General features: G+C 37.5%; 2 protein-coding genes across 3 annotated transcripts; one reads left to right on the top strand and one right to left on the bottom strand.

Moving 5' to 3' along the window:
- The first annotated feature begins 916 nt into the window (after window positions 1-916).
- On the top strand, window positions 917-2,650 carry LOC137744493 (uncharacterized). Its single transcript, XM_068484295.2, has one exon. It carries the CDS (start codon window positions 917-919, stop codon window positions 2,648-2,650), a length of 1,734 nt encoding a protein of 577 aa, XP_068340396.2.
- A 6,029-nt stretch (window positions 2,651-8,679) lies between these two features.
- LOC148692449 (uncharacterized) lies at window positions 8,680-10,839 on the bottom strand. 2 transcript variants are annotated; one of them, XM_088682007.1, is made up of 4 exons: window positions 10,004-10,839; window positions 9,830-9,935; window positions 9,537-9,640; window positions 8,680-9,462 (listed from the first exon to the last, which is right to left on the bottom strand). In XM_088682007.1, exons 2-4 carry the CDS (start codon window positions 9,892-9,894, stop codon window positions 9,317-9,319), a joined length of 315 nt encoding a protein of 104 aa, XP_088538133.1. In that variant the 5' UTR covers window positions 9,895-9,935; window positions 10,004-10,839; the 3' UTR covers window positions 8,680-9,316. The 2 variants fall into 2 exon arrangements, with proteins under 2 accessions (XP_088538133.1, XP_088538132.1); XM_088682006.1 differs by having other exon boundaries at window positions 9,830-9,927.
- Window positions 10,840-24,366: the final 13,527 nt, after the last annotated feature.

Here is a 24,366-nt window from a genome sequence, read left to right as displayed (position 1 = left end):
GTAGCCCGTGTAGGAAAGGAAAATCCTTGGCACCCAAGTAAAGAGCAAAATACCTATACCCGTTAGATTCTATGTTGGAATCACCAATTCAAGCCTATATTTTCCTAATCATATCATCTAGTGTGGTACATATATTAATGCATTCATTTCTCGATTTTAACCTAATTGAATTTTACTTTTTATATTAAACACGTCATAATATGGTAACACTTTCGTTAAAACTTATATTTAAAGAATTTAAGTTACAAATTAAGTGACGAAAATTTGATCATTGCAACACATTATAACCAAATTTATAAATTAATATAGTCATACATATTTAGTTAAGAGAAAAAAAAACTCTAATTACACTGTAGGGTTTAGGGTTTATCAATACTCTAATTTTATGTATCTAGCGGAATCCTTGCAGAATCTAAAACCGATATTGTACGTAATCATTCATTAAATAAATCCAACCGATTGACCAAAACGTTGGACCACCGTGATTGCTACGTCTCTAGAGGGTGGCCCAGTATAAAGTACTTGAAAAGGAACTCCAAGCAAGCACCTACTCCTTCTCCAGAGACGAAGACAGAGTCCTTGAGTCGTCAAGTCGTTTTCTTCTCCTCCCACAAGGAAACAGTTTCATCTTCCAAACTCCAACCACTTGCCAGCTACCGTTGTTTTCAATTTGAATTAGGGTTAGGGTTTGAGAAATACGATGATTCAGATCAAGAAACCGCCACTGCTCCTGCCGCCGCCACCGCAAGGGTGCTTGACGACGGCTGCTGTTCCGACTAGAGCAGCCCGAAACCTCCTTGTCCTCACTACACCCACAAGGTCAACAACAATTCCAACAACTATTTCAATGGCTCGTCAATCCCGACATTCGGTTCTCCCAATAATCCCGACGTGGACAAGAAGAAGAAGAAGAGCAATGGCTGCTTCCGATTCGGTTTCGGCGGCTGCTGCTGTCGACGTGGACATGGAGATTCTGGAGAAGGAAAATAACAAGAATAACAAGGTTTTTAAGGCGTACGGCGACCCCTGCCTCGATCTGTTTTTCAACGTCACACAACTACCCAGCGATTACCGGGAGGAGCAACAGGAGACGGAGGAGGAGTATCACACCAAAATGTTTCACTATCTGCGTCAACAGCTCCCCTTGGCCTGGTCCCACGATCCTCTCATCACTCTCAAGCTCATCTTCAACCTCTCTCACTGCGATATCGACGGATCGAAACGGTACAGTGAAGCTTTAGAATTCGCAGCTGTTTGGCTCCACCACAACCACCCCAACACTCTGTTACGCAACTTCGGCTCTCTTGCCGACTCCTTCGGTCCTTTGTTCAGCCTGCTCGACGTTCTGTACGGCCTCCTCGTTCCTCCCCAGGATCAGCTGGATCATACAGTGGAGGAGTTACTTCAACGCGAGAATCCGAATTCTCATGCTTATCGGTACGCCCACGACCCGACTTACAGGCTGTTGCACGACCGGGGTATGGATGCTTTTGCGGAGCGGTTGAAGTCAGATCTTGAAAAATTGAAGCAGAACAAGCTCGAGCTCAAGCCGTGTGATTATGATGACGATATTGAGGATGATACCGACTACACTGCTAAACGCGGTTCTCTTGATGCTCATGCTTATCATGATCTTCGCATTTCTTGGGCTATAGATTGTTTACTTACGGAGAACCCCTGGCAGGCACATAAGAGGCGCTCCATTTCGCTGGAAGAAAGCACTGCGAGGAGGCTTTTCGCCCCCGAATCAGATGTATGGTGGGAGTGGGAGCGGCTGAGGAAGGAGGTTTTGGCGCCCTTGAAAAACTACTCTGATCGTCAACATGAATTTGCCAGGTGGGAGCGCTGCGAGGTGAAGACGTACTTGGAGGAGGTGAAAGCAGCAACAACAATAATAAAGCCCGACGCTTTGCTTCCATATGACATCCTCCGCCATCTGGAAGATGGCAATGTTGGGGAAGCGGCAGAGCTTCAGTGGAAGTCAATGGTGCAAAAGCTCAAGGAGGGGGGCAAATTCAAAAACGCCTGGGCCGTATGTGACAACAGCTGGTCCGAGTCTAGTAGTCTGAATTTGGGACTTTTGGTGTATGAACTGAGTGAAGCGCCATGGAACGGAAAGGTGATGAATTTCTGTCTGCCTGATTCCCGCGGCATTCATTCTTTGCCCCAGCTGCATTCCATTCAAGGCCTCGACAATGTTAAGTCCAAGTTGTCCTTTCTGACGAGTATGGGGAGGAGAACAGACGGTGTCATATGTATTGATTTTCAAATGGTGTTTGATGCGATCTTGGACGTGGCTGTCAAGGAGAATTTGAAGCCAGAGCAGATGATCAAGAAGCTGTTTCTGTTCACCGACTGCGCAGGCTATGATTGGAAGGGCTACAATACTCTGTATGAGACCGTACGGAGCATGTTTGAGGACAAGGGGTATGGGAATGATGCGGTGCCACATATTGTGTTTTGGGATGTTGGGTGGGGGTATGGTTCTCTATCCTTTGACTTTCCTCATAGAGGGGTGACGGTGTTGCGTGGTGACTCCAAAAATTTGGTCAAATACTTCTTGGAAAATGGTGGGGATTTTCGCCCTCACCATCTCATGGAACTAGCTATTGGCGAGAAAGAGTATCAAACTCTTGCTGTAGTCGACTGACTCGCTCACTCATCCGGTCCCTCCTTTGCCATTGACATTGAAATTGAATTGATGATCTATATGATCTTCTGCAATCTGATCTATCATCATTTCCAGGTAGAATTTAAATTAATAAGTAACCCTTATTACCAAGAAGAGATATCCTATGTATGTCTGTCTGTATTAGCTAGATGTGGTTTGGATTCATTCCAGAGCTCTCTCTTATCTTTATGTAACATTAGAAATAACCATGTGTTTTAGTATCCTTAATTTTATTGTTTCCTCGGTTAGTAAGCTAGCAACTAGTGGTACGTAATATGGATGATTAATTAAGCTTATTAGTTACATAGTGGTGGAAGCAATTGTTTGCTCCTCCATCTTATTATTTCGGACTTGTCAAGTTCGTTGTTCACACTTACCCTTACGGCCTCGCTCGATATCTAGGATTGGTTAGGCTAGATTCATTAAATGTTGAACGGAAATATGTATGCCAAGTTGCCCATTTTGTCCAAGTGATGACAGAGGATGCAGAAAATATGCAATTTCACTATGGACTGACCTGCATCCAGTAATTTTGTTCTTGGTCACGGACACACAGTGGAAGGCGTGGTTCAGTACTATCTATTCGATAAATGGCAGTGGAACTATTAATCGTGTGAACGATGATGATATTAGTTACGATTTTTTTTTAATTTTAGTTATGATTAACAAAGAAATATGAACCCTCTCATCGTTTGGTGTCATGTTTTGCTCCGGTTTTCTTGTTTCGTGATTGCTTATTTGATATCATGCATATCACTATCGGCATGTGTTCGAATGCAATCGACTTTGTTCATGAATTTAACACTTTCTACAAAATTAGGTTGTTAAACTGTGAAACAATCGATCAGAAACAGCAGAAACACAATATGGGTTTGGCGCCGTGTTGTTTCGTTTTCGATAGGGTGGAGAGTTGTTACGTCCGTGGATATGCGCGGGACTTTTGTAACGGGTTCGTAGGTGGCGTCAGACAGTCGATGTACTGTATGGCCGAGTCAAAAGTGACCCGCTTTAATATATGAAGTAACTCCAATGACGTGAACGGCGACATTGGTATCTAATACCGATACCATATTAAGGTTATATTGATGTATTGGTACTAAATATCAATTTGGTATTAACAATATTTACCAATTATCAATATTGTATCAGCGACATCCACTAAATATAGACAATTTCGTCGGTAAGTCTGAGAGTTCAATTTGGTTTTCCACTTCTAGTTTTCTGCAGAAAAACACCATCTCTGTTGGAATTTGAATCTTCTCATTGACTTTGAAGGTAGTATTCAGAATCTGATTTGAATTTATTTGTAGGGCCAGGCTTGAACGACAGCGTGACATCTTCTATAATACAAACATTATCATTATAATCGTTAGCGGCACACATTCACGTGCATGCAAGAAACATTTTTTTTTATCATGAACGCTACGCGCCCCTGAAGTTGTTTTGCATTAGTTGTTTTCAATTTGTTCAATGAGCTATTTTGACAATTTCAATGAAAAACAACCAACATAAGACATCTTTAGCGGCATGTAGAGCCCCGTAATTGAAAAAAAGGTATGTCGCATGCACGTGATGCGTGCAGAGAGTTTAGCGTCTTGATCTATTCAACCATTGGTGTAAACCAATGCAATAGTAAATTAGTAATCACACAATCCTTTCAAACACTTGGATTTTACATTATGTTATCTTAGTACCAACATGTACGTGCATCTAGACAAATTACTAACAAAAAATAATGGTTGAATACATGCAACAAAACATGGAAGAGAAACAAAAGAGAATAATAGTAAGCCTGTTTTAAGTCATTATGTATATTGTAAGTCTCTGCTCCTTCGTACGCTCTTGGCTTTCGTGTGAAATCTTGATCTACAAGTAATTTAGTAATAAACTTTCAGTAATACAATTAAGGTAGAAATCCAAAACAATTAATGTAAAAAGAAGTAAATGGAATCATTTAAAAAACACCTAACATAATACTCTAACCAAAGCAAAAACGTTTTAAATTGAATTAAAATGGCTAGCAACACCTTAAAAAATCAAATAAAAACAAACAACTCTAACCATTTGTTTTATAGTGTTGTTTCAAAACTACAGTCCTTTCCTTCGATAGCCTCATAATTCATCATCGGTTTGTTTTATTTTTTATTTTTTATTTTTTGGAAATTTCAACACCTAATTGCAATGAGATTACCAAAGTCTATAACTGAGAAATTAAGAAAACAACATAATTAACGTTCTACAATCAATTAAAGAAAATTGTAAGTTTCATCAAAAGTCTGGTACTGAGAAAAACAAAAAAAGAAACTAAATGTTAGGAAAAAAATGCAAGTCAGTTCAAATGAAGGGATTTCTTCTGCAGGGTTTACAAACAAACACCATTAAACGATAGGAACTCCACAAAGTTAATACAAAATATAATGTTATATCATGAGGTATGCAATCTGACACGCCCCGATCCCGATATTCCTCGAATATCAGGATAGGCACGTGCTGACTGACACCCGAGGATAACGCAAGTCATTTATTGAGTGCAAATGCTGAAAACAAGCGGTAGATAAGGCTTACAAATATAAAAAAATAATGAATATGCATTTAAGGAACGTGTTCAGAGCATACAACTAACTAGAACACTAAAAGAAATAATATAAAATTGAATGATGCCGATGCAGAAGTGTCTGAACGCCTGGATTGTATGCCTCGATTCTAAGTCCTGAAGGGGGCGCAAAACAAACATGAGTGGACTAAGTTGATATATATAATAAAATAGTTATCAACATATTAACCCCCAGGTTTTATGAAAACACATATATTATGATAAACATAGGTTCTTCCGAAACCTAGCATGCTATGCAATGTCTCAAATCATAACTTGTATATATAATAATCACTAGTGAATGTCCGATAACCCCTAGGCCCCATGCCAGCTTCCCGTCTCTAAGCAAATAGTCAGAGGAAAATACACTCCAGGCCCCATGCCGGCTCCTCGTGCCTGTGCTAAATAGCCAGAGGAAACACACTTCAGGCCCTATGCCAACACCAAACCGTCGCCCGGGACGGACCAAAATCTATCCCTACGTCCCGTAGCGGAAATGACCACTAGGTAAGTACAAAATCAGTGAACATACATATATTGAAAAGCAACTCCATAGTATAAAGTCATCCATCAGCTATACTATAAAGAGGTGTTCTAAACATGTTCAAAATATCATATCATCATCCATCGGATATTCTATAAGAACACGGGTTATAGGAAAAATAGGAATAATTTAAAATAGCCTCAGTAAACATGTTATCTCATAAAATATTTCATAAAACATAGTCATCAAATCATGCTTTTCATGTATGCATTTCTAATATCAAAACATGCATTTTTAGAAGGGGTCCACTCACAGTACTTAATTGCCGAAGAGCCACGCAACTAGTGAAGACGAAAACGTCACAATTAATTGCCCCTAAGCACAAAAAGGGTCCAATTAATAAAACTATTCTCAAACGATTTAATTTGGGAAAACGGAAGTCGAAAACAGATTCAGGATGTCGAATTACCCTAAGAAGGGTCCCGGATAAATTTCATAAACGTAAAAAGAATATTTCAAAGAATATTTCCTAACAAAATATTCCAAAGAATATACCGGAATATTCTCTGATGGAATATTCCCTAACGGAATATTCCACAAAAGGGTTTTAGCTGACTAGGGTTTAGGGTTGGAAAGGTTAAAGGGTTTAGGCTTAGACTTTTAGCTGGTTGGGTTTGGGTTTTTAAACTAAAAGGGTTTAGGGCTTTAACATATAAGGCCCAAGGCCTTTTAAACCAAAATAAATAAAACAGAAAAATAAAAAGGGTTGGGTTGGGCTCGGCAGGAAGGGCCCAAGGCCTTTTAACAAATTATTTGAAACAAAACAAAAGATAAAAAGGGGATTGGGCTTAAAGCAACGGGCCTAAAGCCATGGGTTTGGATTTGGGCTAGAAAGCCCGGCCTAAGTTCAAACCATGGGTCGCCAGACCCAATCGAAGGAGAATGCCGGATTCTGGCCGGGAAATTCCTGAGCTCTGATGGAGCTCAAAACTCGACCAAAACATGTCATTCAATATATCAAATTGAAGCCCCGAAAGTAAGGAAGCGAGATATACCCTTGATTCCCGTCACCGGGGACAAACAAATCAGGGGTGGGCCCCTTGGACACACCATTTAAGACCCAAAAACCATTTAAAAAAAGAAAATATTCTCAAACTTAGTGAAAATACAAAAACATCATTTTTGTTCGGTAAATCCCGAAACGGGTTGTTGCACAATCAGTATGTAATAACTCATACATTATAGTTCAGGAATAACCTGTGGAGTACACGAATATGTGGTAGTCCAATTTTACATATTCCTCTTTTCCATGCACTCTTAACTAACCCACAACCTACCAAAATAAATTTGGCTTTGATTGTCTTAATTGCCAACATGCCCCAACAAATGAGCTGGACAACGCTCCATTGGTTTCTTTTGTTAGTAAAACTGCACTGAACACCTCATGCTTTCTCTACAGGTAAATCTAATTCCAAGTCCAAAGCTCTAGGAATTCATCAATAACAAACTTCTCATACATAGCTCTAGGAATCCATCGATAACAAACTTCTCATATATCTCACAATGCACATACAAAATCCCAGCTACCGAAAACTCACCAAAAGCATCATTAAATTTCAAATTCATAAACTTCATCGAAAAAAAAAACAATAAAATAAAAACATACCGACATCATCATCATTCATGTCATTAGTTTCTTCTACAGAGTGAAATCGTTTTAGAATGTCGAGATTTTTCTGTTTTGTTTCATCATGGGGCCCCCAATTGCCCCAGCTCCCCACCACATTCCTGTGCATAGACAATTCGGTACACCTGAGACTGCTCAATCAAATGAAATCACAAAACAAACAAACACAAAAATCACAACAAAAATAAATAAAATAAAATAAATCTGTACAAATTTGCATACGTACCTTATAGCAGTGCAGCGAATAGTAGTGTGAGTTTCATCGGGGATATGTGTATTGCAAAAAGTAAAGATAACAAATTTATCAATCTTAAATTCTTTACCTTGGCTTTTGATTGAATAAAATCATCTAAATTAAGAGGCCTTAACTCCTCCAATTGGCGTTATCTCTTATTGGTATGGGGGTGTGAACTGTGATAGGAAGTGTAAATTTTAAAATGGTGATTGAATCACCCATTTATTAATATGGAACCTAGAGAAGAAAAAAAACGCAGAGAGAGAATGGTCCATATGGCTAAAGAGAAACTGGGTGAAAATTAACCCCAAAAAAAAAAAAATATATATATATATATATATATATATTTTTTATTAAATTTAACCCTAATTCTAACAAAATGGTGATAGCAAACTGAAGAATTTTAAAGTCACAAAATTAAAATTTTTACAAAGTAGGCCGAGATTACCTATAAATGGTGATTACATTGTATTTTCGCCCCTCGGAGCATTGTATTGTATCAGAAAAAAACTTCAAGAAGCAATCCATCCTAAGCAACGCAACCAAAAATCAGGTTTATGCAATAAAATTTGATTTTATTGTTATGGACAAATACTATAAGTCTATCTGAGGCTGCATACCATTGAGTTTTGCAAGGTCCAAATAATCTGCAAGGAACAAAGAAAATGAAAAGAGTGAAAAATCAGAACTGGACATGGGGATTTTCTGTGGCTATGTAGATGGCCAATCTCTATTAATACACACAATCTCACTCTGTAGATGCTCAATCTCTATTAACACACACAATCTCATCCATTGCGTAAGATAGTCACCATTCCGAAATTAACGATAGAACAAAACCCAAAAATGAACCCTAATTTTTTAAATTGGGAAGTTGGGTACCTGAAGAAAATGGCTATGAAGGCGACAGTTTCAGTCACAAACTTAATCGGATTAGCATTTAAGATGAAAATTACTTTCTAAGAAAATCACTTTTTATCAATAATCCAAATATTCTAACCTTTTGGTCACCAGTAGTTCTTTCCTTTGCCTGCTTTATGGAATCCACTACCATTAGTGCTCCATGCTGCACTCCATGAAGCTAAAACAAAATCATCTCACATTAATCCACCGACACTAAAAAATTAGAAAGCTAAATAAAGTTCACAGTAAAATATGCAGATTTAAATCAAATCAACTTAGATATGGGCCATGTTATTAAGGTAGTAATTGAATTGAAAATATTCTGGAAACTATTTTTTAACTGACAAAACGAAATTCTAAATTACTATAATTTACGGGAGGGACATTCGAAGGGGCCGAGCGGTGAGCCCAACTGACCGAACAATCGTCTACACTTTGTTTGAAGCTTGAAACAACATGGATTGTAATTCAAAATTCAAAATTTCAAATGATTCTCAATTCCACTAAGCCAATAGAAAGATTCCCATGAAAAAGTATGGTAGCAGTCTAGCAGACGCATATGCTCATGAAACAAAGACCACAAAGAGAGATGGTGATACGTGGTTTTTGTTATTGGTGTCAACATCTGTAGAAGTGTCAGTCGGCTGGTTGTTGTCAGCCATGGCTGAATTATTATCCCAATTCTCAAATTGTCTGTTTCCAGATGTCGTCGTCCCTTTCTGCTGCTGGTACATGTATGGTTGCTATTGTCTTGTGTCCACAAACCCTCTTCCTCCTGTTCCGGTTATAGTTGATCCTATGTCCAAACACCCGCGAACGTTCAAGGTCCCGTAGTGCAAGCTATCAGGTACACCGCCAACATTGTTTGCTTTTAAGCTGAACATGGAGCCTACACCAGATTAAGACCCATATATATTAGAGAGAGAAAGAGAGAAAGGGGGGGGAGAGAGAGAGAGAGGATACTTGGGCTTAAAACCACAGCATCATCGTGAGGAAAGGCGGTAGCAGACTGTTCAAGCTCTCCAAGATCAGTAAAACGCCTTTGGTTCCGATCACTGTCGTCTCCCCTGTTTTTTCACATAGCAGAAAAAACAGAGCAATTTAGTTTATTTTTTACTTCTAAAAATCTGTATATTCCCATAAATTTCAAGACTTTATGTTTTTTACACACAACCCATTTCTCATACACCATTAAAACAAAACCCAATAGAAGAAAAAAACGTCAACATAACAATAAGAAGAAGGGAGAGAGAGACCTGAAATAGAAGGAAGAGTGGGAGGAAAATTCTGGGTTTGTTGACGTTGCTTTGAACCTCTGCATTTTTTTTACTGATTGGGTGGTGATTCCTTCTGCCTGTGTCACTTTAAAGCAAAGAAAAGGTTAAAAAAAAAGACGATCTCCATATGACCTTTTAGAGAGAGAGAGAGACCTCTCTAACCCAACGAAGGGCGCTCCTATCAAGTCTTTCAGTGAACATATCTCTTCTTGGTTCATTCTTGAGATATTTGGAAATATAGCCATTTTTGAAATCACTTGTTGAAATGTAATATACATTTTCACATTTTATAAAACTAACCAAAATTAGAATTAAAAAGACTTAATTACCCTTAACCTTCTCTTAACACTCCTATGCTGTCTCTAGACTCCTCATCTCCATTGAAACACCACCACCAAACTTCTCTTTACCCAACTGTAATTGAACCAAGTGATCACACCAAGCAGTAACTACAATACTAGATGAAGAAACAATCAAAACTAACAAAAGTGTTCTGAAATTCGTGGTGTTGCTATGAACCCAGTCAAGCATCCTCACGGAGGAGGTAATTATCACATATTGGACCGGCTACAAGAGTATGGCGTAACGCTTCTCCTAGGAAGAAGGTTGGTTTCATTGCTGCTAGGGGGACTGGTGGTCTCAGAGGACAAGTTACTGCAAACGTCTAAGGCAGACAAGTGATGAGATTACATTTTCGACTTTATCTATATTTGCCGTGTTTGGACTGTTTATATTTTATTCAAGCCTAATTTGGTGCGTTTTGTGGGGGAAAGTTTGTTTAAGAAAAAAAAAAAAAAAACTATGGGGACGAAGATTTAGAAAAGAAACACCACGATTCTGGAAGCAGGGAAAGGTTTTAAACTAAGGGCAATAAGTCTTTTTAACTTCAATTTTGGTTAGTTTTATAATAAATGAAAATTGTAGGTTATATTTCAATAGGTGATCCCTAAAATGGCTATATTTTCAAGTTTCCCTTCATTCTTTACCTGCACAAAAAATCAAAAAAAAAAAACTTTCAATTCACTCAACAAACTCAAGTATAGGTAGAAAGATCGTTAGGAGAGGATCAACTCTCTCATAGGCCGAGACCAAATTCTGGCGGGATTAGGCAGAATCAGCAAAACTCCACCAAAAAATGTCACTGTTCATCTTTGACCACAGTTGATTTTGACGTGTGTGTGTGTGTGTGTCATATCAGATGGAAGAGGGTTCTGATACGAATCTATAGGCTCCGACCTTGCGCGATTTTTTTTGCCGTATGAAAAAGTTATGATGAAATGAAGTTTTTGGAGTGGAAGAAGGAGGATGAAGGAAGAACAACAGTGCAGCTGCTGATCTACACGCAGGGAGCAAAAGGGGAAAGCAAAAATTAGGAAAGCAAACCGACAAAGAAAGGCTTGAGTATTGCGAAGGAGGGGAGAGAGGACTTTTAGAGAGAGAAGGCAGAATCTTTTAGAGAGAGAATGACAGAAGTCGAAAGGACCGAGCGAGAATGAAGCGGCGGAGGAAAGCGGTGGAAGACTGTAGACTGATTGAAGAGGCAAAGTATTATTGGGGGACGACAATGGTTTCTTTTCCTTCCATTACGCTATGTTCTTCTCGCAAGATACTATTTTGTTAATTTAATTTTTTTTATGACAAAATTATCCCTGCTATTTTGTTTCTATTATTTTCAGTTAGTTGTAGTTTTTTTTGTTTGAGGGGTTTTATAGTCCAAATATTTTTGGTGAAGCCTTGAGACACCAAACTCTCCTTCTAGCTTTCTAATATTAAAGATATTTTAGTTATTATTTTGGTGAAATTTTGATGTTTTGCTATGTGTTTTTAATGTAGAACATGCGAACTTGTTTTAAGCATAAAGTAATCAAACGGTGGAATTTTTTAGTGATTCCAATTGAAGCGGGTTCGTGAATCTGTTGTGACATCCCACATCACCCAGGGGAGTGATCCTTAAATGTATATTCCCATCCCTACCTAGCGCGAGGCCTTTTGAGAGCTCACTGGCTTCGGGTTCCGTAGGAACTCCGAAGTTAAGCGAGAAAGAGACTTGAGCAATCCCATGATGGGTGACCCACTAGGAAGTTGCTCGTGAGTTCCCAAAAACAAAACCGTGAGGGAATGGTAAGCCCAAAGCGGACAATATCGTGCTACGGTGGTGGAGCGGGCCCGGGAAGTGATCTGTCCCGGGCTAGGATGTGACATCTGTCGAGAAGATTGTGTCAAAATTTTATAATTTTATCCCAAGCATCTAATTGTGATGAATTAATTTATGCCTAGCGTGCAGTGTTGGCAGATTGGGCTTTGCAACTTTTCGGCTGGAAGATGATGGATTTTGGACTCGAGCTCTTTTTGGAACTTGAAGAGGAGGTCCCAATCTTTAATTCAAGTCCTTTTGGGCCTGTTTTGGAGCCCTGAAGGTCCAGAAGTGTGGCTATCTCTTTGATGGGTAGATTTCCTAGTCATAATAGAAATGTAATTCCTAGTTATCCTTTTATTATTTTATTTTCTAGTTTTTAGAAGACTTTTTTCTATCAGGTTTTGAATTTGGAGTAGTATAAATAAGGCTTTTTAGCCATTATGGTTTCATACGCAACATTGAGAGAAATGATGCATTATTTTGGAGAACTTCATACTTTTTACAACAAGGTGTTTTCAATCCTTTTTCTAGTTAATATATTTTCTTTAGTTTTTATTATGATTGTTCGTAACTAGTCATTTTGCTAGGGTGAAGCCACGAGCCTTAGCATGAGTACGTGATTTTATTAATTTGCTTATGAATGGATGTGTGTTTGCTTTGAATTATTAATCACCGCGATTAAACTATCTAATTGTCTTAGTGATTCACGACCATTAGGGTTTTTAGACAAGTGATTTGATGCAATTTTTGTTGGAACATCACCCTGAAATTGAACAGGGCTTCTAGTGATTAGTAATTGTAAGTTTACTTAAGGCGAACAACATGCTCTTAAGGGTTGCATGGTTTTTCAAAGGGTTTTCACAAAACTTAATGAATCTTGCACGTTTATATTTGATTTGAACATCACAGACGGGTTTCATGTTAGATATACGTTTTCGCTTGAACATCACGAGGAAAATATGTATTAGGAAAACCTTCAAAGCATGTATGCAGAAATTCATAAGTATTTGGTAAAATTGCGTAGGATTGTTAATGGTGACGGCAAAACCCGAGTGTTTAAATTGTTTTCCAAAACTGTTTTCTTTTGCTTTCTTTACTTTGTTGATCTATTTAATTATTTTTATTTAAATTCGTTTTTTATTATTTTAAATTCTAAAATCAACATTTTCGTAACTTTGTTCTAAATAATTAGTTAAGGATTAGTTTAAATACAAATTATTCATTCAATCCATGTGGAAAACGACCTTGATTGAGTTGTTATACTACGACAATCTTGTACTCTTGCAAGTATTTTTAAGTGCTTTTATCCCTACTTTTGTAGGTGGTAAAAATCCTATCAGTGTTGATTGGAAGAGCAAAACAATAGTTTGAGCTCACAAGTCAAGTATGTACCAATACTATCTTACTGGAGTTGGAAGGTAGATTTTCGAGTACTAAGAACGTAACAAAGCCACACTGGTACGGCCCGTTCGGTAACATATTACAAATTGACGTCGTTGATCAAGTTGGTGCTAATTGAAATTGAAATCCTCTCCAGATATTTGTGTTTGGAGCGGAGCCTGTGGATCCAAAGATTTGGACCGCTCATTTTCAATCTTATGAACATCATTGACTCATCTCATTGACTTACCTCACACAAACCAATAATTCGTTTCTCCCTCTCTCCTTTTAACGATCCAGATCTTAGCGTTTGTAGTCATGAACTTCGAGATCCAGAGAGGAACTTGATTCAAAAAATTATACTAAAGACCCCTCAAAGAAAAAAATTCATAACTTGTTGTGGCTTATTTTATCTGACAAGAGAGAATAGAGAGAGATGTGTTTGTAGGGTTATGTAGAGGATGTGTTATTCTCCTATGCAATGCCTTTTATTTCTAGTAACAAGGGAGGGAATAATCATTCCCCTCCAAGGATTATAAGTCCTAATAGGAAAAAATAACTAGTATCACGATCACACTTTAATACAATGTTTATTAACATAACTCACTTGAAAAATAGATTTATTTTTCAAATCAAATATAATAATAAAACAGAAAATGAATAATTGCTGTGCAAGGATTTGGTACCCATGGTTTTATTTTATTTTTTTATATTACGGTCGCGAAGTTTAATAAATATTATATTTTTCTTGTAAATGAGGAGTTTAACTGTTGTGCAAGGAATTTGATTGTTGAGCAAGAAAGAAGATTTGCTCATTATTCTCCTCAAAGATTTGTTCATGATTGATAGTAAACATTCCTGTTCAATCCTCGTCTTTGTTGTGTAAGGCAAGGCTCTTCATTAATTGGCGTTTCGGGTTTAGGGTTTATAGGAATGCTAATTACCTTCTAATTTATGTTTAGGGTTTATAGGAATGCTAATTACCTTCTAATTTACGTTCTTCAATTTTCCTTTTTCACTCATCAAGTGCCATGTGGACTCCACTAATACTTAAAAATACGTTTTTAATGCCTTAAAAACTCATAAATATTTTTCATGTTTTACCGCTAATAAAAACTCTATTTACCCTTCATATTTCTAAACACACCTACTGTTTCTTCTTCCTCAAATCCTCAGTCGTCTGCAATTTTTAAGCATACAATTTTTTGTCCATGGTCTTTTCTTCCCAATTTAGCTTAATTTGCCTCATATATCATTCTAGGCTAAACTGCTGCATGCTTTAGTTGTGCTGCATATTCAATTTTGGGTTTTTAAGAAAGGAAAATAATAAATTTCGGTTCAGAAAGAGAGGTACTATTTTTTTTTTGTTTTAACATACAGGTTTAATTTGGTAAGAAGGGAAGCCAAGCACTTAAAACAAGGGTGAAACAGGAAAAATAATTAGGATTCTTGTCACAAATGGTTTTTGAACTTGATCCAGCCAATTAAGATGGTCCCATAAGTTGAAAATTAATTAATTTTGCCCCTAAAATGAGCAGTGCAAATCAATACGCTAAAAATATGTGTGTTGATTTGGCATGCCATTAGATGATGATAGTGCAGAAACATGGCACTGTGGGTCCCACATATTTGATGCTGTGGGAAATAAAAATAGTTAAATATTAAAAATCAACTTTAAAAAAACTGGGCTCCACCCACCTTCTTCTCCGGGGACCTAAACAAGAAGTTAGGCGACGACGATTTCTGGGTTTGGGTTCAGAGAACGACGGTTTTTGGGTTTGGGGTCATTGGAAATTTACGCATACTTGCAAATCTACTAGAAGAAGCACATGGGTCTCTTCCACTATGGCGGCCAACGAGATGCAGCAGCCACGCTGCGCTGGGTTTCCCAAATTTGAATTTTTTTTTCTGGATTTCAAATTTTGGTTTTCCAAATATGAATTTTTTTTTCTTGATTTCAAATTTTGGTTTTCCAAATTTTTATGGAGGGTTTCTTGTTTCCATTGAAGACTGGAATCATATATCATTGAAAGTCTTGCGTATTTGGATTTGATTGACAATGATGAGATCCGTGGCCGTCCGATTCACCACTTTGTTTCATTTCCCTCGGAGGTTATGGCCAAATTGTTAAAGACCCAAACTTTTTAAGCATCCCCAATCTTAAAAATCATCATTTCTATAATGGGTTGATATATTTTTCCAAGCCTTGTACTCTTCCGCCACTCTTAGATTGGGAAGCATGAAGGAAGGGGGTGAGACGGACGGAGTGGGAAATAAGGGTGAAGACTGATGGGTTGGTTAGGGTGGGGCCCACAATAATAAACATTTTAATTTTTAAATATTTGGTAAGGCTGGGATCCTAGTGTCTTACGTCAGCATATTAACAAAAAAAATTTAACGAAATTTAAACAGAGGGATGATATTGATTTGCATCATCTATTTTTAGAACGACATTAATTGATTTCAATTTTAGGGACCATCTTGATTTAGTGGGTTAATTAATGACCATTTGTGATAAAACCCATATAATTATGAGTTTTTTAAGCGTTAAATATTAACTTTTGAGTGTTAATGGAAAACACTTGATGAGTGAGAAAGATAAATTGGAAAATGTAAATGTGGAAGGCAACTAGCATTCCTCAAAATGGAAAATTCTAAGAGACGATGAATTCCTATATGTTCAAATCACCACAAAAAAGGATGGCAACTTATTCACTTTGTATTTGTATAAAATCCATAATGCATATCTCTTGATATGCTTATCAGTTTAGGTGGTACTCAAACAAGAGACTCGCGTTCACCAAAAAAAAAAAAAAAAAAAAAAAAAAAACAAGAGACTCGCTGATCTTCAATTGTATGACAAACAACAATAAATTGTTAAGAACTAGAAATTCGAAAGCTAAAGAGGCAAAAGTCTGAGAGAATGTTCATATTATTCATTGACTCAAAAGACTAGCATAAATAGCCATACAAGGAACAAGTAATAAAAAAAAAATAAGCAACAAAATATCCCACGTCTAACAACCCTAGACTATTGGGATTCTCTTAAAGATTAGGTCAAATACTAACCATGTTTCCTGATAAATAGGGATTATTAACAGAAGCAAATAAATCAAACAACAATAATAGATAATTATCCAACATTCCTTCCCTTAAATTGAATGTTATTCAAGCAATGAGTTTACAGTAGAACCTGACCAAACTCCAAGTAGACCACGTAGCTTCTCAAAGGCTTCTAGCTTAAGAGACTTGGTCAATATGTCTGCTATCTGATCTTGACTTGACAATGAACTAGATCTACAACACCTTCCTTTGTAAGATCACGAAGAAAATGAAACCTGACATCAATGTGCTTGCTTCTTCCATGCAGCATCGGATTCTTGGAAATTTTGATCGCTAAAATGTTATCACAATATATAAGTGTAGGCTTCTTCTGAATGCAATGCAATTCCTCAAGTATCCTTCTTAACCATATAGCCTAACAAGAACAAGAAGATGTTGTTATGAACTCACCTTCAGTTGTAGACAAAGTGACAACTTGCTGCTTCTTTGAAGACCATGAAACGGCCCCTGAACTTAACATGAACACATGACTAGATGAGCTTTTTTTATCTTCCAAATCCCCACCATAATCATTATCACTAAATCCCACTAACTCATTGCTTTCACCTTTTCATAAAACAACCCATATTCACAGTACCTTTCAAATAGCGAAACACTATTTTTGCAGATTGATAATGAAGTTCAGTTGGTTCCTCCATAACCTTGCTAAGGAGACTAAAAACATACATCATGTCTGGTCAAGTGGCTGATAAATACATTAGACTTTTAACGATGCTTGTTATAGGTGCAATCAAATCTCTGTTCTTCAGTATCTCTTGTAATCTTAAAACCTGGTACAATTGGATTTTGGACTGGATTGCATTTTGACATTTGAAATCTTTCCAAAACCTCCTGAGCATATTTCTTCTGGTTAATAAAGATTCCAGAAAATGATTGCACCACTGATACGTGATTTATACGTACACAAATTCAACCCTATTTATGACAATTGTAGTAATGATGTAAGTAGGGATCGTTCTGGACCGGGGATTAGGAGGGATTATTAATCAATTGGATTTGACTTAAAAATGTAAAAACACAATATAAAACACTATATTAGACTCAAAGAATTCAAAAATACTTTAAAACATAAACTAAACGAATTCTAAGCATTAAAGAACAAGAAAGTAAAGGGGGGTTTTGATTTGACGAAAATTAACTAAAATGCACAAATTGTAATTAAAGGCAAAACGTAAAGATGAATGCGATGGAAATATGGATGATGGAATAGCCAAGGGGTTCTTCTCCACACATGTTACACTTGCATACAAGATTGATTCTCAGTTGGTCTTTCAATAAATTATGAAACTCAACGCCCCGGGTTAATTAGGTCCGCTTAAATTAACCGTCAAGTTTTCCTTAAGTTAATGAATTGGATGGGTTTGCGCAACGCAATTCACAACATTCTCCAAAAGTCCTTTACGTGAACAGCACAATAAAGATACAATCAAAGATCATTAAGCAACATGAAAACTATAAGTGTTGACGAGGCATTCGTTACTATGATGAGCATGAAACTCGTGCCAAGAATTCATTTAACGCGATTGTTTATAAGCAACCTCCACTACTTGTGAATATACGTTCATAACGATTAGGTGAAACTTACTTATATTCTAGCGTCATATTCATGCATGAAAATTAAGCGCGCATTCTTAATAAACATACATAAATAAGTTATCAATCAAACGGTTAAACAAATTGAATCAACAACTTATGAAATTCCAACGAAAGTTAATCAATTCATATTGCAAATATAAACATAGTTTCGAATCACCCCCTAGCTAAAGGGGGTTTTAGTTCCTCATAACTTTGAAATCAAAGAAACACCTAAACATTCCAACAACTCAAACTTGAATTGTATGAACGTTTAGGCACTCTTCTCTTCCATTCCTCATACGTACAAAACAAAGAGAATTAGATTTAAACTTTGAAATCAAAGAAACACCTAAACATTCCAACAACTCAAACTTGAATTGTATGAACGTTTAGGCCCTCTTATCTTCCTCGTTGTTGTAGCACAAGGTCTAAGGTGAGGTTTGGGGGATTATGGAAATGGATGAGGAGTGGTGTTTGGATTATAAGGGAAGGGGGACTCACGGCTAAAGAAGGTGGAGAGTGAATGTGGTGTGTTGTGTATGAAAATGAGATCTTCTTGAATGATGGGAATGCAAGGGCTTTTATAGGAGAATGAAGGTATAAATGGCTGTTTGTTTAAGCATGCAAGTGGCTAATTAATGATGGACAAACAGCTAGGGAAGCATGTGAAAGCTGGAATTGCATGTGAAGGTGTGTGTGTGTGCTGGAAATGCAAAGAATGCCCACGGCAAGGATGTTTTCTTGTTGAAAATCTGGATGCATGATGAAGATTTAATAAATAATGCATGTAGGTGGCTGCAATGATTAAGAGAAGTTGCTGAAAATCTAAGGGAAAGCTGGAAAGGCATGTGAAGATGCTGGAAATGCAAAGAATGCCCACGGCAAGGATGTTTTGGTGTTGTGTAAATGCATGTGAATGCATGACATTTGAAGTGATTGTTGTTGAAAATGAATGTGAAGGCATGTGAGTGGTATCTAGGAATGATTAAAGGGGTGTTGCTAGGTTGGAAATGCATGTGAATGCATAGAGGAAATCTGAAAATGGTCATAAGGAATGCACGGCAAAGGAAGTGTGAGTTGGTGTGTGAATGCATGTGTTGAATGTGAAGGGAATATCATTTGCACGGCAAAGAGGGATTTGTGGTGAAATGGATGAATGATTAAGAGTGCATGTGGGTGATTTGAATGAATGCAAAGTGAATGAATAATGAAATGGGAAAGCATGACCAAGGTGGAAATGCATGTGAAATGTTGGAAAGGGATTGGGAATGCACGGCTTTGGGGAAAGAATGAGTGGATGTGCAAATGTGTTTTAATTAATGAAAGTGTTTGGAGAATGAATGCAATGATGAAGAGTGAATAAAGAATGCATGTAGGGTTAGCTAGGTTGGCTTTGTTTGGGTGCATGTGTGTTAATGGTGGTTTTGCATGTGAATTGATGGATTGTTTTTGATGGAATGGATGGTTCTTTGCATGGCTATAAGGGAGAGAATAAGAGAGAATGGGCTAGGCCCTTTGTTTTATGTCCAAAGTGAATACAAGGCCTTCAAATTCGTCCATCCTCTTGGCTCCATGGATAAGCTATCCAATCCATGCCCAAAAATGCTCCAAATGGCCTCAAAATGCACTTTCTTGCTCCCTAGGCCCTTAGAACCTGAAAACACACAAAAGAAGCATAAAGGACTAAAATAACGAGAGAAACATAACGTAAATGCACGAGAACAAGCCATTTAAGTCGCATGAATATGCTCCTATCAACCACCTCAGTACCAAGAAAGTAACGCATCTTGCCCAGGTCAGTCATATCAAATTCATTCATCATCGATGATTTTAAATTCAACAAACATGGCTTCATCATTTCCAGAGAATATCAAATCATCTACGTATATAAAAACAATAAAAAAATTTACCTCCTCCTCCAGATTTGACGAACAAAGTATGCTCATGAGGACACTTTTGGAATCCTGCCTATGAGAAGTAAGCATCTATACGGCTATACCCATCTTATTCTCATTACCCTTTTGCACATAACATGGAGGTTGGTCAATCAAAACTTTCTCATTTAACTCACTATGCAAGAAGGCTGATTTCTCGTCAAGTTGATAAACAAGCCAAAAGTTTTATGCTGCCAATGATACCACCAAGTAGATGTTATCATGTCTTGCAATCGGTATAAACACTTTAGCATATTCAACTCCATATCTTGCATGTATCCCTTTGTCATCAGGTGCGCTTTGTATTTGTCAACCTCTCATTTCTCGTTGAGCTTTGTTTTGAAGAAGCATTTAACCCCAATGGTTTTTTCTTCTGTTGGAAGATCAGTCAATTCCTAAGTATCATTTTTCTCGATTGCCTATATTTCTGCATCCATAGCTTTCCTCCACTTTACATTATTAACATCATCCTCAAATAGAAATGTATCACTGTCTACGAACAAAGCATGATGAGTAACAATATCATCATCTAATAATTCATCTCCGCTTACATAGTTTGTCATAAAAAAAGACATTTTCTTGATCCACTGAGGATCTGAGTTTGAAGGTTGACCTGACCCTCAGAAGGTTCATTTGCTAGAACATTTGTCATCAAATCTTTAGAAGATTGTTCTTCATGTTCTGTTATGTTTTCACTTACTGGAACATTTGACAAGATATCTTCTAAGATTTGCACATCAATCATTCTTTTATCATTGATATCCAAATCAAATGGAATTGATTTAGATATAGTGTTGCCCCAATTCAACTGTTGCCTTCACCAAACACAACATCATGACTAATAATGATCTTCTGAGTGACTGGATTGTACAGCCTATAAGCATTTGATTCCTCACTAACACCAAGTAGCATGTATTTCACACTTTTGTCATCAGGTTTGCCTTTTTTTTTTATTAAGTGCATGTGCATAAGCTAGACATCCAAATATTCTGAAGTGATCAACAATTGGTTTGTGTTCAATCCATGCTTCTTCAGGTGTCATGTTTTTAATAACAAGTGTGGGGATTCTGTTTAAATCATGAACACTTCAGTTAACAGCTTCTGGACAAAACTTGTTTGGGATGTCTTTCTTTGTCAGCATGCTTTGTACCATGTTCATAATATATGATTTTTCCTTTCTATCACCTTGATCTATTGTGATGAATAGGCTACAGTAAGCTGTCTACAAATTCCATTCATTTCACATAAGTTAGTAATTTCATGTGATGTGAATTCACCGCCACAATCAATACGAAAAGTCTATGCAATTTCCAGTTTCTTTTTCGACATGTGCACGAAATCTTTTTAACTACATCAATGGCCTCAGATTTTTCTCCCAAAAAATAAATCCATGTCTTACGACCAATTATAGTACTTCGATGGCTATCCATGTGCTCTCTTTTGGAAATAAGTCATGATATTGCTTTCTAATAAGGCAATCCTCGAATATCTTTGAAGTAGTCTGAATTTAAGGCATTCATCTAACGATCTTTTTTTGCTCCAAGGTCTTCAATCCATTAGAGTTTAGGTGCCCATAACGATAGTGTCATAACCATGTTGTGTCTTGTGTGGTTGAAGTGAAGGAAGTTTGATCATCACATGGAATTTGTATGCATAGAGGGAACATCCAATTTGTTGTCATTTTGGCTTATGCAATAAACCCCTTCTCCAGATGGTGGATCTGACAGTTGTCTTTCTAAATAAGGATTGCAAAACCCTTTTCTTGTAGTTGACCAAGACTAAACAAATTACTCTTTAGTTATGGGACATAAAATACACTAGTGATTGTTTGCATGCTACCATTTAACCGAATTTTTTAATATTCCCTTTACTCATAACACAGATGCTAGAATTGTTTCCAAGCTTCACAGTTTCTCTAAAATTTTCATCTAGATCAAAGAACAAGAGTTTATTTGGCACGCCTGATCTTGATATTCACAAAACACCAGGGTAGGCTCGTGTTGGCCGACAGCCGAAGGTGACGAAGCCATATTAGGATGCATGAGAACTAAGAACAATTAATCGACATAAATAAAACTTGTAAATTTAATTATAATGAATATGCAATTAAGGGAACGTGTTCAGAGCATACAACTAAATCAAGACACTAAAAAGGAGTAATATAAAATTGAATGAACAAAATGATAGGTCCTACACCTAGAGGACTCGAAGATGCCGATGCAGAAGTGTCTTGACGCTGGGGTTGTACGTCTCAATTCTAAGTCCTGAGGGCGCGCAAAACAAACATGAGTAGACCAAGTTGATATATATAAGTAATACGAAAACAATTAAACTTTAACGTACTAACCCCCAGATTTAGAAAACTTGTAAAGCATAATAAGTAATAGGTTTTTTTTTCTTCCGAAAACCCTAGCATGCCATAAAACCTTTCATAAAACATGTATTGTATATAATGTGCTTAGTAATAGTAGCATAAGGCGTGTGTGTGTGTGTGTGTGTGTGTGTAACTTCATTTGCCCAAAGGCTATATATAATAATATTTATCATAATCAGCCAAAGCTACCAACCCACACCCGACCGTAGCAATATATAAGTATCTAACCCACACCCAACCCACACTCGGCCGTAGCCGTATATAATATCTCCTAACCAAAGCCACGTCTTATATCTCCTGGTTGAAGCCAATATAAATATCTTCTGCCCGTAGGCACCAACCAAATGCCCAGCCGAAGCCATATGAGTATCATTCGCCCGTAGGCTACATTCGCCCGTAGGCAGGACCGTCGAGTAACCACTAAGTAAGTACATAAAAACATTAACAAAATATTTCTAATATATATATATATATCTTAATTGGAGTTCAGTAGCTAAAATATCATATCGCAAAACATATTCGTAGTATATAGTCATCAATCATATATACTACAAAAAACGTAAAATCGATAAAGCAAGAATATCATAAAGTGTAAATCTAATTTACTCATAAAGTTTCATAAAACATAACCATTAAATCATGTTTTTCATGTATGCATTTCTAATAGTAAAATATCCATTTTAGAAGGGGCCCACTACCTCACACCATTGGCGAAGAGCCATGCAAACAAGAGAGGACGGAAATGCCATAAACAATTGCACCTAAGCACATAAAGATACCAATTAATAAAACTATATTAAAACAGTTGAATTTCGGGAAACAGATGTCATTAACGGATTCAGGACGTCAAAAAACATAAGGAAGGATCTAGGGTACCACCACGCGCCGCCACACTCCATTTTGGGTCGCCGAAAAAGTTGCCAGCACCGCCGTGGACGGCGGCAGAGCACAAGACCTCTGATGGACCCATGCGCTAACGCGTGCCCAAGCGCAGGCCTACGCATGGACCTATGCGCAGGCCTACGCACGGACCCATGCGCGGCCTAGGTTCTGGGTTGGGCCGCAAGGTTGGGCCTGGGTTTAATTGGGTTTGGGCTTAAAGGACCAAGGTTTGGGCCAAGGTTCATGGCCCAAAGACCCGGGGCCGATTATAATTTTGACCCGATTTTTAGACCGGCTTTACAGAGATGAACGTCGGAGCTTCTCAAGCTCTGGTCAACCTCGAAACTAACTAAACTCGACGATGTAAACTATAGAAAGGAAGCCGCAAGGGTGAGGAAGAGGATCATACCATACTTAGTTCCAGTCGTGATCGGGAAGTCACGGCATTCTTCGCGATAATCTAGGGAGGTTTTCTCCGAGTAATTTTCAAATTAAACCTTCACCAAGTACGAATAAATATATTTTAGAAATCAAAGCAAACATCCAGAGATAAACAAAAATAGTTCGAGATTCACCAAATCAAAGGTGGTCATACTCGTCGGATCTCCCCCAGATCTTGCGTCGGTTACCAATGTGCAACGATCACTCTGCACTTGTAGAGGAATGAGAAGAACGAGATAGATGAGGAGCTTCGAGGGAGATTAGAGCGAAGAAAAGGAGAAAAAGGGAAGGTTGGAGCGTGAGTGTGCTCTCAGGAATAATAGGGGTGATAAAGTGATGAAGCTAAGGGAAAAGAGGGATCCGAGAGGTATGGGGTGGGGAAAGGTGACACGTGGTAGAACGAATGAAGTTGAGTTGGAAACAGGTCCCACTTGGCACACTAATTAAGGTTTAAAGGCAACAAAAACAAAATATCTTTCAAACCAAAGTGGAATTACGAAATCGCCCTCGACGTTCCGTAACATTTGGGACAGGTTGTTAAAATTTACCCCCGTTAAGAAGATTTCGCCTCGAAATTTGAAAATGACTTACTATGTAAAGTACTCAAAGATAGGAAAGAATATATATATATATATATATAGTAGTTGCATCAAAGAGAATGTGCCATATT

Source organism: Pyrus communis, chromosome 12 (genome assembly GCF_041283825.1).
Source record: "Pyrus communis isolate YQ-2024b chromosome 12, ASM4128382v1, whole genome shotgun sequence".
Taxonomy (NCBI): Eukaryota; Viridiplantae; Streptophyta; class Magnoliopsida; order Rosales; family Rosaceae; genus Pyrus; species Pyrus communis.
The sequence above is the reverse complement of the archived record's forward strand: the minus strand, read 5'-3'. Positions and strand labels throughout refer to the sequence as shown.

Excerpts from the sequence above, each read along its gene's own strand:
- LOC137744493 (XM_068484295.2), top strand. The coding sequence starts at position 917 with ATGGCTGCTTCCGATTCGGTTTCGGCGGCTGCTGCTGTCGACGTGGAC.
- LOC148692449 (XM_088682006.1), bottom strand. The coding sequence starts at position 10,051 with ATGTTCACTGAAAGACTTGATAGGAGCGCCCTTCGTTGGGTTAGAGAG. Across the intron at positions 9,928-10,003 it reads CCCTTCGTTGGGTTAGAGAG|GCAGAAGGAATCACCACCCA; the intron begins GTCTCTCTCTCT and ends AAAGTGACACAG. Across the intron at positions 9,463-9,536 it reads TGCTGTGGTTTTAAGCCCAA|GCTCCATGTTCAGCTTAAAA; the intron begins GTATCCTCTCTC and ends AATCTGGTGTAG.